This window comes from Crocuta crocuta, unplaced genomic scaffold (genome assembly GCF_008692635.1).
Source record: "Crocuta crocuta isolate KB4526 unplaced genomic scaffold, BGI_CrCroc_1.0 scaffold130, whole genome shotgun sequence".
Lineage (NCBI taxonomy): Eukaryota > Metazoa > Chordata > Mammalia > Carnivora > Hyaenidae > Crocuta > Crocuta crocuta.
In genome coordinates this window covers 13,155,726-13,170,553 of record NW_027527920.1, presented here as the reverse complement: position 1 = coordinate 13,170,553, position 14,828 = coordinate 13,155,726, and the positions used below count along the sequence as shown (strand labels likewise).

General features: G+C 38.0%; 1 protein-coding gene and 1 long non-coding RNA gene across 3 annotated transcripts in view; one reads left to right on the top strand and one right to left on the bottom strand.

Moving 5' to 3' along the window:
- The window catches only part of ICE2 (interactor of little elongation complex ELL subunit 2), a 63,432-nt gene extending 57,519 nt beyond the window's left edge, over positions 1 to 5,913 (bottom strand). The window contains 3 exon segments of the mRNA XM_077747768.1: positions 3,794 to 3,898; positions 5,638 to 5,762; positions 5,864 to 5,913. Of these exon segments, the coding sequence (XP_077603894.1) occupies positions 3,794 to 3,898; positions 5,638 to 5,678 (146 nt within the window). The 5' untranslated portion in view covers positions 5,679 to 5,762; positions 5,864 to 5,913.
- A 973-nt stretch (positions 5,914 to 6,886) lies between these two features.
- On the top strand, positions 6,887 to 13,794 carry LOC144217952 (uncharacterized). Of its 2 annotated transcripts, none has more exons than XR_013331003.1 (4): positions 6,887 to 6,943; positions 10,974 to 11,022; positions 11,188 to 11,363; positions 13,646 to 13,794. It is a non-coding gene; the product is annotated as an uncharacterized LOC144217952 (long non-coding RNA). The 2 variants fall into 2 exon arrangements; XR_013331002.1 differs by lacking the exon at positions 6,887 to 6,943 and adding an exon at positions 10,469 to 10,543.
- Positions 13,795 to 14,828: the final 1,034 nt, after the last annotated feature.

The following is a 14,828-nucleotide window of genomic DNA, read 5'->3' as shown; positions in this document are numbered from 1 at the left end:
TAGCAGTTTAAATTGGCTACATTCAGCAAAGAATGAAATGGCAGCACATCAAGATCATTTCCGTGTACAGTGCTGTCAAAATCTTCATCAGGGTGCAAGCCAAAAGCATCTGACAGGGTTTCTCTATCCACATTTACAGCATTATATTTTATTTCAGTTGATGGTTTGAAGTTTTTCCCCTTCATTTTGTCAACTACCTAGTCTCTTTTTTTACTTAAAGTTTCTATGAAGAGAAAGCAGAATTCAAACTTTTACTTTCCTATGCTTTAAGTCTTTGGTTTGGGTGGCTTCTTAAAGTAGCATTTGGAAATGGTGCTTCTAGCTTCCATCTAAAGTCTACCTGTACCTCCTGGATTGATTTACCTTTCTATATTCAAAATGTTAAAATTTCATAATTTTTTAAATGTGAAGCTACTTTCCCCCTTGCTGGTTTAAAGCTCAATTACAAATATCTACAATCAGAAACTTTGATTTAAAAAAAAGGTAAGTGTTTACCTTTCAGTGGAGGGAGAAGGGATGGATAAAAATCTCATATTACTGAAAGCAGAGTAATGAGAGGTAGCAATATTTTCCTAATATGATGGGAAAAGGCAAAACACAAAATTATGGCTAATAAATTTATTTTTACATTTTTTTCTGCTTTTTCCATCAAGAAAACAGTTGTAAATTACTGTGACAAAACTTAGTAAAATTTAACACGAGCAAAAAAGACTATAAACATGAAATCAATGCCTTGTGTCTTTATTTTTTCTGTGCTGGAAGGTAAGTTATACTAAAAAATTATTTTGTGCTATACAGAATCTAAGGAAAAACAAGCATATCCTAAGAAGAAAATATTTTAGCAGGTATACCCAAACTGCCAGCAAGATATCCTTTCTCTTACATAATTCAGACTATAACCCATACCTAGGATATGCTGACTAGAACCAAACTTGAAAAGGACCATTAAAATATGGTGCATCTGGGTGGCTCAGTTGGTTAAGTGTCCAATTCTTAATTTTCGCTCAGGGCTCTGTGCTTGGGATTCTCTCTCTCCGCCTCTACCCTGCTCATGCTCACTAGTGCTCTCTCTCTCTCTCAAAATAAATAAACTTCAAAAAAAAAAGAGAAACCATTAAAATAATTAAGAAACAGGATAAAGAAGATGAATATTAAAAATTTTTAGTCTGAAAAGATGAAGGCTGAGATAAATACATAAAATGGTGAGAAGTTTTTTTTTTTAAAGTAAAAATATATGTTCATTTTACCTTTAAGAAAAGGTAAAGATATACATCTTTACCCTCCTTTTCCAGGACTAGAATTGGTAGGCATTCTTTGATTCAAATAAACAAAGTCAATTCTTTATTTAAATTGATAAGTTTTAAGAAATTGAAACAATGAAATTAAGTTATACTCAAGAAATGGTACAAGTTGAATAACAAAAATAGCTTAAAAAATCCATAGATACATTTATACAGGATTTACTCAACTTTCTATAGATGATATTAGTAAAGGCATTATAAGTATGTTTGGCAAGAATGTTGCCTTTAAAACTGCCTCTTTAAACTCCTCTATGACCCAGCAACAGCACTGCTAGGAATTTACCCAAGGGATACAGGAGTGCTGATGCATAGGGGCACATGTACCCCAATGTTCATAGCAGCACTTTCAACAACAGCCGAATCATGTTCACAGCTTAAATGTCCATCAACTGACGAATGGATCAACAAGATGTGGTTCATCTATGCAATGGAATACTACATGGCAATGAGAATGGATGAAATCTGGCCATTTGTAGCAACATGGATGGAACTCCAGGGTGTTATGCTAAGTGAAATAAGTCAGGCAGAGAAGGACAGATACCATATGTTTTCACTCATATATGGAATAGGACAAACTTAACAGAGGACCATGGGAGTAGAGAAGGGAAAAAAATAGTTAAGGAAAAGAGGGAGGCAAATCATAAGAGATTCTTAAATACTCAGAACAAACTGAGGGTTGATGAGAGTGGAGGAGAGGGGAAAATGGGTGATGGGCATGGAGGAGGGCACTTGTTGGGATGAGCACTGGGTGTTACATGGAAACCAACTTGACAATAAACTATTTAAAAAAATATTGAAATTGCCTCTTCAATACAACATCTGCTTGCTTTTATGTGAATTTATTTATTCATCTGATCATCAAAAAAGCATTTTTTAAATGTTTTTAATGGCAATCTGGCAGTATCTATCAAAATAAAAAACACATACATACCCTCCTCTTATAGAAATTTATCCTACTTATATCAGCACATGTATAAAAAGGATGATCATTGTTTATCATAGGAAAGGGATGGAAATACCTAAATTAATATCATTGGGGTCAATTAATTGATTCCATAGTCACCCTTAAAGGTTCAGATTCCAAAAGCTGCGTTGAGAGTACAAAATCAGTATTTCTTAAAATCTTCAGAGTCTGATGAGCCAGTATAGTAAGGCTTAGGCAGAAGAGACTGAGAAATATCACTATCACCAGAAAACTAGGAGACTGAGATGTCTTCATAGTCAAGAGCCTAGTGATGATCCTGAGGAGGAGTTTTAGTAGACTAGTGAGGGTGGAAGCCAGATGACAGTGGGATGTTCAGTGAAAGCAAATGCAGTGGGATGTGCAGTGAAGTGTTTTATTCTGCTTTATTCATCATTCTCCTAATGTGTCTTTTGACTGGAGAGTTTAATCCACTTAACGTATTATTGATAGGGAAGGACTTATTATCGCCATTTTGTTAAACGTTCTCTGTATGTCTTACAGATTTTTGTCCCACTTTTCCTCCCAGCAAACACATACAAGTTTTTAAAGAAGTCTAAGTACAAATGAGAGAAGAGGTAAGAAAGTAACATGGAATCCAGGGATTGAGGCAGGATGAACTTGAACACCTTTTAACACTGAAAGATGAAAATACAGGAGTAAAAGGAAATGCTAATTGACAGAAAGGGTACTGAGAAGGCAGAACAGATGGGGACCCATTCCATATACAGGCTGGAAATATGCTTCCTCCACTGCAGAATGAGTGAAGAAAAGATGAAAGTAAATACTGAGCTCCTCTAGAGAAACTCCCCAATTCCTCACTTGGCATATTTACACCCATTCTAGTAAACTCAATTACTTGCTTTCAAGATTCATCCACAATAGAGTAGAAACAGCCAATCACAAAGGAAAGAAGATCTGTTACAGGCAGGCAAGCAGTGAGAAGGGAAAATGATCACTCAATAGGCATGTTCATAGCAGAGAGGAATTTGGCAGTATCTATTAAAATATAAAATGCATATGCCATCTGACCAAACAATTTGATTCTATGAATTTATCTTATAAAAATTATTACAAGAACTTCATCAACATATTGCTTATAATTACAAAAAAAAGAAGAGCATATTTTGCAAATTCGGACTACCTAAATGAATTAAAAGTATATCTATATAACGAAGTATTATGCAACAATTAAGATTAAGACATATGTAGAGGCATGGAAAGCTACACAAAATATTATTTTCAATGAAAAAAGCAAACTGCAAAACAGTTTCTTAGTATTTTACATTATTTACAATGTGATCCCATTTTTGGTTTTATATCTATGTGGAGAAAGATCTGAAAAAATTTACACACACACACACGCACACACACGCACACCAAAGACTTGCCACCCTTGGGTACTGGGTTCTTCCATTTTCTAATTTTTACAATTCCCGAATTTGGATGTTTAATAGTGAACACATTTGTTACTTTTCCGGCAGTTGAAGTTTTATAATCAAATAGGAAAACAATCAAATAAATATATTACCTGTTAGACAAAACACATAGTTCTTTTAAACTTGGAGCCATGGAATGATCTTTATAATTTTCTTGAGAGAAAAATGTCTTAAGGCCATTTTTGGGGGAAACATCCCTGTGAAACAAAGTAATTTACTTACATTTGATAATTCAGAATCTCATGCGAGACTAAGCAGCATACTGGTTCAATTGTAGTTTACAACTTATCGCCCCCTATACCCCTTTCCAAGACAATCATCTCTTAATAATTTCAATTTCATGTACTAGAAGATTGAGTTTAGATGTGTTACTTGGATAGCTTTTAGCCTAGGCTCATTCTGAAATTCTCCAGTTCAAATAATCAGCCTTGCTCTTTTAATCCCCAATTAAATGTCAGAGATACTTAAGAGTCAAAGAACAGACTAAGGTATAATAAGAGTCTGTCAGGGGCAGGGCTCACCTCAGGCTCTGTGGCACAACATTAAGATGTTTGGTTGCTGAAAGAAAATGGTTCTCAACTTAGTTTTGTTTCATGCATTATTGTGCCAGGCCAAAAGACACTACAAAGACTGAATATCCTACCTATTTCCATCAACTTGGCAAATGTGATAAATGTGATAAATGGGGTGCCTCTGCTAAAACCACTGCAAGGTCTTATATGATTTTCTGTAACATCATAATTGGACACTAAGCTATTATAGTCAATGCTTTCCATATAGGAGGTATCTAATAAATGCTGGCTGAAGGAATGAAAAAGTTAAAAACAATGAGAACCATAATCTATAAAGGACAAAGATTATGAGGATTCTGTGGAAAAGGGCTACAATCCTGTGCAAAGGCTCACATTTGGTTTCACAATGTCAATGGCATTTTAAGAGCATCTGTGCTGCACCTGAAGACATTCTTTATGGCAAGGAGCATAAAATGTACATACCTCCTAAAACTTACAATAGAACAGTCTATCAAATAACTTCTGGCTGGCCCATTCCCAAAATAGGAAATTTTACCATGTTTGCTCCACACTTATTTCTTACTGTTTTTAACAGTGTTTATCAATAAAACCACTGTGATTAAAATACAAATGATAAAAATTAGGATGTCTTACTTGCCATCTACCAGTGTAGGTTCTTAAGACTTGTTATGATACTCTGTCTCTGAAACCTCATTAAATTATAAGGATTTTGTCTATCATACAAGAATAAAGTCAGAGGCTCAGGGACAGTGAACTCCTTTAAGGAAGGGAGTACTGTTTGCAATAAAAAAAATTACTGAGCACATGATTGACTCTTCTGAGTCAGGTACTATTTTAATCATCTCTGTAATCTCTTGTAACTTTAGTATTCTCTTTGGCTAGCAAAGAGTGGATGCTCAGTAAATGTGTGTTAAATTGATCTGAAGCAGCTATGTGTTAGATCCTTACAAAACCACACTTGGCAAGTCTGCTATCTGTGAAGTTCTCATATACTTCTAAAACAGTCTATGCATTTACATAATCACTTGATACAGACTCTAATATAACAAAATGAAGGCTTGTCTGTTCTTAAAAGAGATTTTTCTATTACTTGTACAGATATGGGCGAGGTTCTTGGACACAAAAAAATTCTAGCCTCTTGCCTTCACTGAGAGACCAACAATAAATACAGGATGAAGCAACATCTAGTAGCAATCTGAATGATGAACTATTGGCATTTTCAGGAAAGGAAGTGCCATCAGTTGTAACTCAAAAGGGCTCAGTATATAAGACCCGGGTACATTCTGAGCCATTACACTTGCGTCTTCTTTCTGTTTCCTCTAAATCTCTCCAGGCCAGAAACCTTCCTTTCCAGCCACCAGTCCACTTCACTCCTCTTTAGAACATAAGCAGATGTAACTCACCAGTTCAGCCTGGGTTCACCCATGGCCATCATGGAGCTCATATTTCTAGATGTCTGCTTCACTCAAGCTCACAATTCTGCTGCCTGGCAGTGCACGCTCCCCCGGAGGTAGGATTTCTCCAGAATCTACACTCAACAGAGGAAAAACCAAAGGTCAGGATCAAAAGCAGGTGACTGGCTGGCCAGGGGCTGTTAACTTAGGTGTAGCGAGAACCTTTAACACATACCCTCAACTGGCAGGGACACCTAAAGAGAATGCAGGAGACAGATGAATATTCCCAAGGTTCTTTGTAACAGAACAGCAATGGTCATGTAGGAGTCCTTCTCCATTTAACTTAACTCCAGTAACGGAACTCTCAGGACACTCACCGAGGAAACAGTCAAAACAGAATGGTGTTCTCATTGCTTACACACTAAATCGCTTACAGCATGGCACTGTAAGTCTTAACTCAGCTCCCCTCCGCTCCTCAGTGCCCAAATAAATCTTGCTTCCGTTTTCCCAAACATACACGGTTATGGGGCAGATTCTGGCAAGCAAAGCTGCAGAGAAACTCCCTGGAAATCAAGAACCTTTCCAAAAGAACCTCACTTTAGAGGAGACTGAGGTCCAGGTGACTTAAGTGACATTTCACGGGACCATACAGAGGAATCACAAGAGATGCAAATCTGGACTGACCACTCTATGTTCACTGCTTCTCCTGTCATTCGGAACGCACTGATAAAGTGGCATGTGAGAAACTAGCAGTCAAATCTGAGTCGGTCTCTTGATACCTGACGGGCCTGACCTGCTCCCACGTAATCCACCTCTCACACTATGACCCGTTGTGGGGCTGAGGAGGGAGAGTCGATGAAGGCCAAAGGAATGGCTGAGGGAAAGGGGGCCGGAAGGAGAAACAGGGTTCCAGTAAGGCAAGTAAAGAGGCGAGCAAAGCCAGGGGTGGGGGCCGCGCCAAAACCTGGAGCAAAGGGTCCTAGCCCGGCCCAGGGGGCCGCCATATTCCCTCCTCCCGCCCTCACGAGTGCCCGCCTGCAGGGCAGCGCCCTCCCTTCCGCGTCTCTGCTGCAAAGCATCCTTTCCGCCCACCTCTTGGTCCGCGGCGGCTCTGACCCGGGCCGCGGCCCCCACTCCACACACGCTCCACCCCACTCCTTACTCTGTCGCGCGCGCTCTCGGAAGGCCTTATTTAAAGGACGTGGCTGCGCCGTCTCGGCCCTGCGTAATGACGTATGCAAAGACGCAAGGGGCGGGGCCTGAGTATTCCTCACTCTCGCGTTCGCGGTGTTTTGGCTGGAAATTGTTAGGTTCGGTACGTCGCTGCTCGCTTGAAGGGAGAGGCGGGGGCTGTGTGTTGTCTTAGAAAGTTCTCGGCCCTGAAGGGATGATAAAAAGAGGAGAGGCGACAAGTTCAGTACTAGAAGTACCCAAACAGACTTGGCTGTGACCTTAGGCTAATGTCTCAGCTTCCTGACCCTGTCTCCTCATCGGTAAAGGGGAGATACTATTAACACGTACTTAGTATTTTTGAAAGGGTTACATGAAGTAACGGATGAAGCTGTGCTCAAGCACGGTACTTGGCACAGAATAGCACCTCCACTTCCCACCCCACTTTAGATGTCGGATTCCACCAGTAGCCATTCTGGCTCTCCCACTAATTTTATTCTCATTCATTAAGGAAAGATTTATTGAGTACTTAACAATTGTGCTTCGTTACGTATAGGTCTAAGACCGAATACCAGTTTTTTTCCTAGAGCTTTTGGGAATTGTATTCACATTAAATAATTATGAAACAAAATAGAAAGTAGTAAGCTATGTAAGAGAAATTGTGTCAGTTCAAAGAGGGAGAGAAATTACTAGTGAGAAGAATAGAAAGCAGCTTTTAGTAGCTAATACCTTTTGAATACTTACATGTCAGTTACCACATTGGGCACTTGACATGTCAGCTTATTTGAAGATTTTGAAGTATGTGCATGATGAGAAAAGGCATTCTAGAAAGAGACCAGCACAAGGAACTGCATAAATCTATCGCATGAACAGAGTCCAGGTTGTATGCTAACAGGAAAACATACTCTAAATTTTACAATGATTTATGATATTATGTAAAGTTATGTTTAGAGAGAAATTATACTTCTATTAAGAATCTCCCTTGAATCCAGTGACCCTTAGGTAATTTATTTTGTCTGGACTGCAAGGACTATGAAGACTAGTAGAGAAAACGGGTTTGAAAAATAGACTGGGACCAGGCCACACAAGAACATATAAGCTAAACTAAGGATCCTGACTTTATTGTATAAGAAATGAAATGCGGGTTGGGTGGGGGTGTTTATCATCAGAAGAATGACACAGTCAGAGCTTCTATGTTTCAGGAAAGTTTACCTAGCAGTGTATTAAATGAGTTGTAGCGAAGAAGCAGGTTAGGAGACAGGGCTTATGAATACTTGCAAATCAGCCAGAGCAATGAATGGCACTGTGCAGGTAACACTTGTTAGGTGAGTGATGTTGACAGCTTGTGCTAGGACAGAGATGGACATCAAGGCAATGTAGAACTTCAAGCGTTGGGTACTATCTCCTAAAGCATGCAGTCAGAGAGAGTTGGGAATCCTGTCCTACTATACAGCAGCTGCGTAATAAACTGCTCAAGAATAGTTCATTCATTTATGCTGCTGTTATCAGCACATAATAGTGTGATATGGTAACATCACCATACATGGCCTGTATTGAGATTACAGATTATCATCAAAGAGTATGCTCTGGTTCAGTCTATGTGATTTCTGGTGGTTGCAAGATAGCATATAGAATCAGGAATTTTAGAGCCAGAATGAACTTTGGAGATTATCCAGTCTAACTTCTTACTTTCCTGATAAGGAAATTGAGGCTCAGGTTGTCAAATGACTTTTCCAACATTATATGATCAGTGATAAAGTGGATCCTAAAAATCAGGTCTTATAACTTTTGCCATTACAATATGTTAAATGTATGTATCCTTTCTTCTTTATGCTCTACTTGTAAATCAGAAGCAGTTTAGTGAAATGAACATGGATTTTGGAGTCTAGCTGATAGAGGTTTTATCTCATTTTTCTTGCTTACTGGCAGTGTGATCCTAGACATGTTGAGTCTCCTCTTTGAGCCTTGGTTTCCTCATCTGGTAATGAAGACTTTTAATTTTTTCTTTTTTATGTTTTATTTATTTCTAGGAGAGAGAGAGAGAGACAGCGTGAACAGGGGAGGGTCAGAGAGAGGGAGTCACAGACTGAAACAGGCTCCAGGCTCTGAGCTGGCAGTCAGCACAGAGCCCGACGCGGGGCTCGAACCCACGAACCGCGAGATCATGACCTAAGCGAAAGTCGGACGCTTAACCGACTAAGCCACCCAGGCGCCCCGTGGTAATGAAGACTTTTAATATCCTCCCCTACAGAACTGTTGTGAGGATTAGAAGTAAAATATAAAAAATACACTACAAAGAGTAAGTGTTCAACATAAAACAGCCATCAGTATATGCTTTTTCTGCCCTACGAATCCCCCACAGTGGGGGTAGAGGCGCCTGGGTGGCTCAGTTGGTTAAGAGACTGACTTTGGCTTAGGTCATGATCTCACGGTTCATGAGTTCGAGCCCTGCATTGGGCTGTATGCTGGCCGTGCTAAGCTTGCTGGGGATTCCCTCTCTCTCTTTGTCTCTCTCTCTTTGCCCCACCTCTGCTTGTACTTTCTCTCTCTCTCAAAATAAAAACATAAACTTAAAAAAAAACACAGTGTAGGTGGCATTTTAAACAAATGGATTATAAATTATAAGACAAATTATGTTTTATATATAAACAAATATATGTTTTTATATATATTAATTTATATATATATATAAATTATAAGACAAATTANAGGGTCTTCATGCTATGTTAGAGGAGTAGGACTTTGGATTTTATGCTCTGGGTGATGAGAAAACCAGTGTGTGTGTGTAGGAGGTTTAAAATAGCTTTATTGAGGTATAATCTATAGATCATAAAATTCACCTGTTTTATTTGTATCATTCACTGAGTTTTAGTAAATGTATGGTGTTTTGCAACTGTCAGTGAACTCTGCCAAGTTTTAAAGCATTCCATTACTCTGATAAATCCTTTGTGCCCCTTTGCTCTCTTCCCACTCTTCAGCCCCAAGCAAACACTAATCTGCTTTCCATCTCTATAGATTTGCCTTTTCCAGACAAAAAAATTATACAATATGGATTCTTTCTCTTGGCAAAATAATTTCAAGTTCATCCATGTTGTAGTAGGTGTTAGTAGTTTTGTTGCTTGATTGTAGTGTGTTTACAGATATGACCCAGTTTGCTTACCCATGCAACAGTTGACAGACATTAGATGGTTTCCACTTTTTGGCTATTATGAGTAATGTTAGGAGCATTTGTATACCAGCCTCTGTGTGAAGTTTGTATTTTCATTTCTCTTGGGCAGATACCAAGGAGTGGAATTGTTGGGCTATATGCTAAGTTTATGTTTAACTTTTTAAGACCCTACCAAACTGTTTTCCAAAGTGATCATGCCATTTTATTCAATGGATTTTTTAGGCAGAAGAAAGATTCGGTTTTCCATTTTTGCTAAGCCAAAAAACAAACAAACTCAGAAGTTGAATGAGAAGTCAGTTTCATATTAAAAGTATTTAGCAGTGCTACTTATTTTGAGTTTATAAGATGTTTCATTGGACCGAATTTCAAAAAGAACTCTTAAAAGGGCAACCACTTGGCTAAGTGCAGTTATTACAGTTGCTTCTAGATGTATATTTCTTCTTGCAGACCAAGGGACATAGAAATATGCATGATCATCTATTTTTTATTAGTTCCAAGTCATTTTCCTACCCTTCAGCTAACGAGCTTCCTTTGCCTGATTTGTGATGAACTTAGCTTTGGAGAGTTTATTGCCTGGTAAGTACTTCACTCAGGAAATTGCTTCATGAACGTACAATCATCCGGAAGGACCTTTCGAGAGGGGAGTCCAGAAACAGTTCTCTAGCAAAGAGATTTTAATCTAGTAATTGATTCAGGACTATTGGGGGGAAATACCATTGCCAGTAGTAGTTTGTTCAAATTGGGCTTTTCAGCCAAAAAAAAAAAAAAAAGGTATTTCAAGTGGGGAGGGAATTATCATTCTGAAAACCAGCTTCGTGCTCTGGCTCAAGATATCCTGTTTCAGAAGAGAATGGCTAAAGAGTTCAAAATTTCCCACTCAGAAGACGATATTTTGTGAAGTATATTTTGTTGTGTTCTGTATTGCATGGTTCCTGTGCTAAAATAAACAAACAAATAAATAGAAAACCCAGAACTAACTGTTCATCTGAATGCTGGTCTTTCCTAGGGAGCATCTAACCCTCCCACAGAGAGGAGTTGATGACAGATCATTTCAAGTAAGATAACTAAGCAATTATTTATATTTGTCTTTAGAATACAGTATGTATTTTATTGGACGGATAAAGAAAGAATGGTAGAAAAGGTGGGTGTGAGATTTGTTAGGAGGTTATGATTATAATTTTGGGTAAGGCTAATATTGAAATTAGTTTTTGTTCTCTAAGCACAACACAGGTAATAGTTGAAGCAACTTCTCCTTCACAAAGAGGAAGTCATCTTGGAATTAAACCATTGTTTGAGAAGCCCATCCACTGAATAAACAACAAATGGATTGTTGAGACATGCCTATATTTTACTGGAGTCAATAGTTCTCCTCCTGAGGGGGGAAAAAAATCCAGAGGTAAAGTCAATGTATTAAGGCTAGTTTATCTCTTTCCAATATCAGAGATAAATGACATTAGGAAAAACAACAAAACAAAACAGGATTTTTCTCCAGCTTACAACTGGTGGTATAGTGAAATTACAGAGTGCCTGTTAACCTGGCAGTAGGCTTCTGCCACTATGGAGAGTCTAGATTTGTATTAAAGACAAGTTGAGGATCCATCAGTGTGATTCTTCTGGGATCCATGAGTGTTCTCTTGACAAAAATTCCCTGCTTGCTCCTATGTTCCTGAAATCCCTTAGGCAAGAATGCTTTTATTTTTCTAGTCTCTGGTGACTTACATGATATTAACGGTCTCTTTTATGGCTTTGAATACCACTGGGCCCCATCTTCAGTTTCTTGTTCAAAAGGGGAAGTCAACATCCTGAGCTGCATCTCAGCAGGTCAGCGGTTACCCTCCCCAGCTCACGAGCATAGTCTTTTCACATACCGGTCACGAGAAACCAAAGCCTGCTCTGCACTGGTCCATTTGATCCCAGTGCACACTAAAAGTGGAAGTCTAATTTTGAGGGGCTAGACTGATCTTGCCTCATGAGACAAAGCTTAGTAGTAATAGTACCAACCAAGACACACTGTGGTCAGGTCTTATTATGATTATTACTTTTGTTTTTTCTCGAAGAGTTTATTAACCAGACATTTGTTTTCCTTTCTGATTCTCCCATGAGATCCTTATATACAAGAGGTAAGAAATCTCTCTTATGCTTCCGTTCTGGTATCCCTCTGGAAGCTGGGCAAGTTAATACATGATGGGAGGGGAGTGTAAACCATTGTTTTTATCAGAGGGAGCTTAGGCATGGGTTTGGCCAAAGGCCTGGATGTGACAGATTTCATAATTTGAACTCCTGAATGTGCATTCTTAATTTCCTGAGATACTAGAAAGTGGTCTACAAATATTTCATATGCGTAATCTTTATCTCCCTTTTCTCTGAGGCAGTTGGAAATAAAAGCAGGATTGGGGACTGTCACATGAAACAACTTTTGGGGTCAGTTCAAATATTTATTTTACAGAGTGCAAGAGACACTTAGGTATTGTAGTATGCAGGTAGAGGAAAATACCAACGTTGTTGCCTTTATTCTGACATCAGGATAGTTTATAATTTGAATGTCCTTGACATTCTTACTTTCAAAATATTTTATTTAAGAGAGCTGTGAGAGAGTGAGTGGGGCAGAAGGGCACAGGGAGAGAATCTCAAGCAGGCTCCACACTCAGCCTGGAGTCCCACACAGGGCTTGATCCCATGACCTTAAGATAATGACCTGAGCCGAAATCAGGAGTTGGACTCTCAATGACTGAGACACCCAGGTGCCCCCACTTTCAAAATAAATTATAATCAGGGTTTTTGCATGATTAAAATATTGTGATACTTAGTTAATGTTAAATTTATTAGTTTACTCCTATAGAATCTACTCAAGCAGTGGTCGGGCTGGGGTAGGGCAAAGATAGTTCAGGTAAAGGCAGATTTTTGTCTTTGGCATCATTTCTGACATTCCACTGTAATGATTTCTAAAGCAAAGATGACAAAGTTTGGTGCGCATTCAGGATTTCTCTCCTCCCAGACATCAGGGCAGACACTACTAATCAGTCAGAGCACTCTTCTTTGAGACAGCAAACAGCCCGAGAATCCTCAATGCTGCATTTCTGGTAGCTATGACCAATCAATAGATGAGTTAAAATTACTTTCTTTGACCTCTTTGATCCAAAGGGGAGCTTGATCCTTCTATAGATTTTCCCGCAGCAAATGGAAATTATTTTTTTAAAAAAGGACTATACTACAGACTCGTACTGCTCAAATTTTAATTTGCAAACCAATCACCTAGGGATCTTGTAAAAATGCAGACTCTGATTTAGTAGATCTGGGAAGGTACCTAGAATTCTGCATTTCTAATAAGGTCAAGGTTGCATGCAATGCCAGTGCTAATGGTATGGAGACGGCACTTTGAGTAGCAAGGTTCTCCTGGCCCATTGTCTGGAGACAAAATGTGATCTAGAAAACTCAGTGCAACTCAATAACCAAGAAAAAAGAAGAAAAACAAGGCAAGTGTTCCATTAGAAGCTGAAGTTTTATTATAGGATAACAGTACATAAAGCACATCTAAAATTGATGTGTTCAATGCACTTTTAATAAAGGTAATGTAATATTAAAGGTACAGTTTCTAAGTACAATATAACAACATTCATATTAGAATGAAAATTGGAGTATTTAAAAGACAACATTAAATCTCTCTCTTTTTTTTTACAGCTTGTATTTACAAAATGAATCAAAATATTTTTTTTAAATTGAGGACTCAATAAAATAACAAACAGCTGGAAATAAGCAGACTACTGTAAGAGTGAATTGAAAAGAAAACCCAATGTAAGTGAAAAGTTGGATGATCCTCTAAAAAGATCATTAGCAAAGTTTTAGTACAATACTATTTTTAGGATTCCCATAAATGGCTTGCATTTTTAGTGTGGCAGAAAAGGAGTTTTTACATACTGTACACAAAACAGACAGCATATATTTATAGGTACAGTATTACTGTTTCCAAACTTGCATGTATATTTACAGAAGGCTGAGTTTGTTACTCACAGAGTTTTGTGACATTTGTGTGCTTAATCCTTAAGACCTACACACAATTAGAATGAGCATTTCATGTGGTCTTTTTAAATGTGGCTTTATTACTTGGTTGTAGAAGAAAGTGTTAACCATAAGGCCTGACATACTTTATAAATTTACCAAAAAAAAAAATCCCAGGAAAAAGTTTTATTTTGGGCACACTTGTCATTGAACAATTATCAGATGCTGACATGTGCTGGCTGTTGTGTAGACACAAAGAGATACAATCTCTACCCTCAGGAAGTTTAGGATACTAAATGGTGCTTAAAAACAAAACAAAACAAAACAAAAACCGGTTTCAATCTCTAAGTGAAGCAATAAGGAATGACGTGATTTGTACTTAAAAGAGATTTCTCCCTAAACTGTAGCCAATTCACTTTAAAAGGTTAACTCTCAGCATTCGCTTTCATTAACCACATGATTGCATTTATAATTAAGGTAACAGCAACTCTTCCATAAAAATGGAAAATGTCCAGAATTGTGGGTAAATATGCAGTGCACGGAAGCCAATAACCATGGCTTGAGAATTTATTACCTTCAATTACAAAAAGTGCAGTAAACAGAAACATTTGCTCTATATTTATAAATTGCTCAAAAATCTTTGCTAAAGATCTTACAAATTCAGTAATATTACAGAACAATTCTAATCAATATTTAATAAGGTTAACTACATCCTTAGTTAGATATTTGATATACTTTGATCTGTAACAATGCCAATAGGTCTTGGGAGAAGAGGTGAAAGTTTTAAAGTGAAAGTCTTTCACTCAGTTCATGGAACTGGTTGAGGTCATGTTAAAACAGAATGTCCCTTGTCAAATTTGCTTTA